The sequence below is a fragment of the Acanthisitta chloris genome, unplaced genomic scaffold (genome assembly GCF_000695815.1).
Source record: "Acanthisitta chloris isolate BGI_N310 unplaced genomic scaffold, ASM69581v1 scaffold84, whole genome shotgun sequence".
Lineage (NCBI taxonomy): Eukaryota > Metazoa > Chordata > Aves > Passeriformes > Acanthisittidae > Acanthisitta > Acanthisitta chloris.
The window spans coordinates 80,159-83,476 of NW_008670815.1; the positions used below are offsets into that span (position 1 = coordinate 80,159).

The 3,318-nt window shown below is 51.8% G+C and overlaps 1 protein-coding gene across 1 annotated transcript in view; it reads right to left on the reverse strand.

Annotated features, from left to right (window-relative positions):
* LOC103801403 (dynein heavy chain 9, axonemal-like) overlaps window positions 1–3,304 on the reverse strand; it is a gene marked incomplete at both ends in the record, with an annotated part of 73,826 nt that extends 70,522 nt beyond the window's left edge. The window contains 2 exons of the mRNA XM_009073816.1: window positions 993–1,215; window positions 3,111–3,304. Of these exons, the coding sequence (XP_009072064.1) occupies window positions 993–1,215; window positions 3,111–3,304 (417 nt within the window). The remainder of the gene's footprint in view (window positions 1–992; window positions 1,216–3,110) is intronic.
* Window positions 3,305–3,318: the final 14 nt, after the last annotated feature.

Genomic DNA, 3,318 nt, shown 5'->3' on the forward strand with positions numbered 1-3,318 from the left:
TTGCACACACAGGCAGCTCTCAAGCAGAGGCATCAGCAGGACCATGCTTTTGGCCTGAAGATGCTGCAGGAGCCACAGCACCCATGCAGTGCAGCTCTCCTGGCTTTCAGGGTGTCTGTATGACCATTAACTCTTCCAGCTTTGGTGACCAACCACCCACAGATCACAGCTGCACAAGCAGAAACCCCAAGGATTGCTAAACCCTCCTCAGCTCCATCCACACCTGCAGCAGGGAGCAGGAACCTCTGCTCCACAGCATGTGGGGCAGGAACACCCCAGCAGGTCTCACTTTATCCCTGTGTCCTGCACCCTGGGACTACCAGGGTGCATCTTGCATCTCCTATCCATCAGGAGGGAGCCACATGCTTCTCCACTGTCCCCCCTTGGCTGTTGCCAGTGCTTGTCTCTGTCCCCCGAGGCGGGCTGGAACCTTAGAGCCTTTTCTAACCTCCAGCTCACGATCCCCTTCCCAGAAATGAAAGGAATTCCCAAAGGAAAACTGACTCATCCCAGCCAGATATAGAAAGGTGCCAAAATACTTCCAGAACCTGCTCCCAGGGATGTTCTATGGGTCAGCAGACATGGTGGTACAGACCCAGTGGAGGACTGAAGTCCTATGAGAAGGCAACTCCTTTGCCAACATTATCCTTCCCATCTCCATCGCTGCCAACAACCAGCGTATTTAAAAATAATTATCATTCCACCTAATTAACAGATGTGTTTGAAAATGCATTAATTTTTTCCCATAGTAATCGCTGGGGGTTGGAGCAGCCAATTCCATGGTTTTCAGACATAACAAAAGGCTTAATCTCTGCTTTAAAAGAAAAATCTCAGTAGAACACCAACATTCAGAGCTGTTAAGGCACATCCCACAACAGCTAAACACTATCCACTGAAGCCCTCTACCGACAGCGAGTGAGGAATTCCATATCCCCTGACGTTCTCCCAGTGCTTTGGCCAAACTTGTGTGTCCATCACAGGTTCCCACTCACCTGCAGCTGCTGGTGGACTTCCTCAGGCAGCTGCTGCTCGTAGGCCCTCAGCAGCTCGATGGTTTCCTTCAGGGGCTCAAACATGGCATCTGTGGCACTGCGTCGTTCCTTCACGGCCAGGAGGTGCCCCATGACCTCCACCAAGCCGTTGTAATCGCCTTTCTCAACCTTCCTGCTCAAGCCTTTCTCAGCAGTTTTGATGAACTCCTCAAGGTCAGCCAAGCTGTAGAGCACAAAGCAGAGAAGCAGAGTGAGAGCAGCTCGGGAATGGATTCCAGCCCTCTGCAGGCTGCTGGGCTGGCAGGGACAGGGACAGCCTGGCTATCCACTGCGTGGCAACATGCCCAGGGCATCACAACTGCAGTTCAGGCTCAAAGGGATCCCTGGATGAGGTAAAGCTTCCTGCAAGAAGCAAATAAACAGGGTGGGACTTCTCAGGTTGACCTGAGAAGAGGTATCTGAGCAGGAGTGGGACAGAGATGGTGAGCTCAGGAGGACTCAAGAGAGTGACTTGGAGTGCACAGGTTTTACTGTGAGGTGCTGAGACACTGACACAGGTTGCCCAGAGCAGCTGTGGCTGCTCCATCCCTGGGAGTGTTCCAGGCCAGGTTGGATGGGGCTTGGAGCAGCCTGGGCTGGTGGAAGGTGTCCCTGCCCAGGGCAGGGGTGGAACTCAATGAGCTTTACGGTCCTTCCAACCCAAACCACTCTGTGATTCCACGACAGGTATCACTCCATCTCTTCCAACACAAGAGTTCAAGATCCCCAAATGAACCTGGCAGATTACAAAGCTACAGCCAACAGGGATTCTCTCTCACACACTGCCTCACTTCCCAGGACAACTCCCTGCTGCAGCAGGGTGCAGGTGGCACAAACTCACAGCAGTTCAGAAAAGCAACCAGGTATTTGTGGCAGGAAAAAAACCCATCCACGTCATTAAAACCAAAGGCATGATTCCCTGTACCTCAAAGTCTTTGAGCTGTAAATCATCAGTGTTTGGGGGCTGTTTCCATACCTGCTCACCCTGTTCTTAACCTCCTGAGCTGCTGGGTGCTGTCAGCAGAGGCAGGATGGGCTGCTGGGGCTCTGCTCCTTCCAGCACATCTATTCTGCACCTCTTAAAACACTTTTAAAGTGCCCACTTAAATTCTGTGGATGCTGCTGGGCCTAAATGTATCCTTAAACACTTCACCTAATAAAGGCTAAGCTGCTGAGTCAGGGGACTCTCAACAGCAGCTCCCAAACGCTTGTTCTCAGCTGCACAAAAACCTCTTTGCAAAGAAATTCTCTAACAGAACTCTGATGCTGAAAAGAGCACCAGAGATCATATCACCCCTTGCAACAGCCTCCACTGCCACAGATGTCTGTGGACATTTCTCTGGGAACACCCAAGACCTATGACATCCTTCAGATTGAAGTGATCAATCAATCACTTGAGGCATCATCCTGCACAGACCTGGGGGCTGAGCAGCTCTTCAGACCAATGTTAATTCAAAACTTACATCCCAACCTCCTCCTTTTTGTACCCCAGAGCCACCTCCCATGACTGCTCATGCCAGGATACCTAAATGGCTTTTTGGGGTGGTTTTTTTCACCCCAAGTACCCTCAGCAGAGCTTTTAGAAACAGAGCAAGTACCTCATGGCATTAATGAAGCTTTACTAATGGCCAATGTCAAACCAACACAGCAGGCCCAGAGCCCTGGCAGAGATGGGATTATCTGACTCCCCTGGAGTGGGCAAACACACATCCTATCTAATGCCACACAGCAGGGCTCTGGGGCTGTCCATGCCACCGGTTCCAGCTGACACACTCAGCCACACCAGCAGAAACCAGGGGATGGAAGGCACAGGGTGTGGTGTGGTGGCATGCAGCATGGGCCCTTCTGGTCACAGCCCCAAGGCTGGCAGAGCTCAGGGAGTGTTTGGCCAATGCTCTCTGGCACAGGGTGCAGTGTTGGGGTGTCCTGTGCAGGACAGGAGTTGCACTGAAGATCCCTGTGGCTCTTTCCAACTCAGAGTATTCTATGATTCTCTAAGTTATCAGTGTGAAGCAATAAAGCCAAGACAAGATGAATCCCAGAGCAGACCTCAGAAGCGAAGGCAGAAACAACCCTCACCTGTGTGTGACATGATCCAGGAGATGCTGCTTGAACACCAAGCTCCACCTTTTAATCTCATTGAGCAAAGCTGCCTTGAAAGGCCGAGCATCCACCCTCATCCAGCTGTGGACAATGTGGATGGGCTCGATGTGATTCACCTCCTCGTAGATTTTCTCGTAGGAGTCGATCTGCTCCCTGACCTGCTGCAGTGTGGGTGGCACCTCGG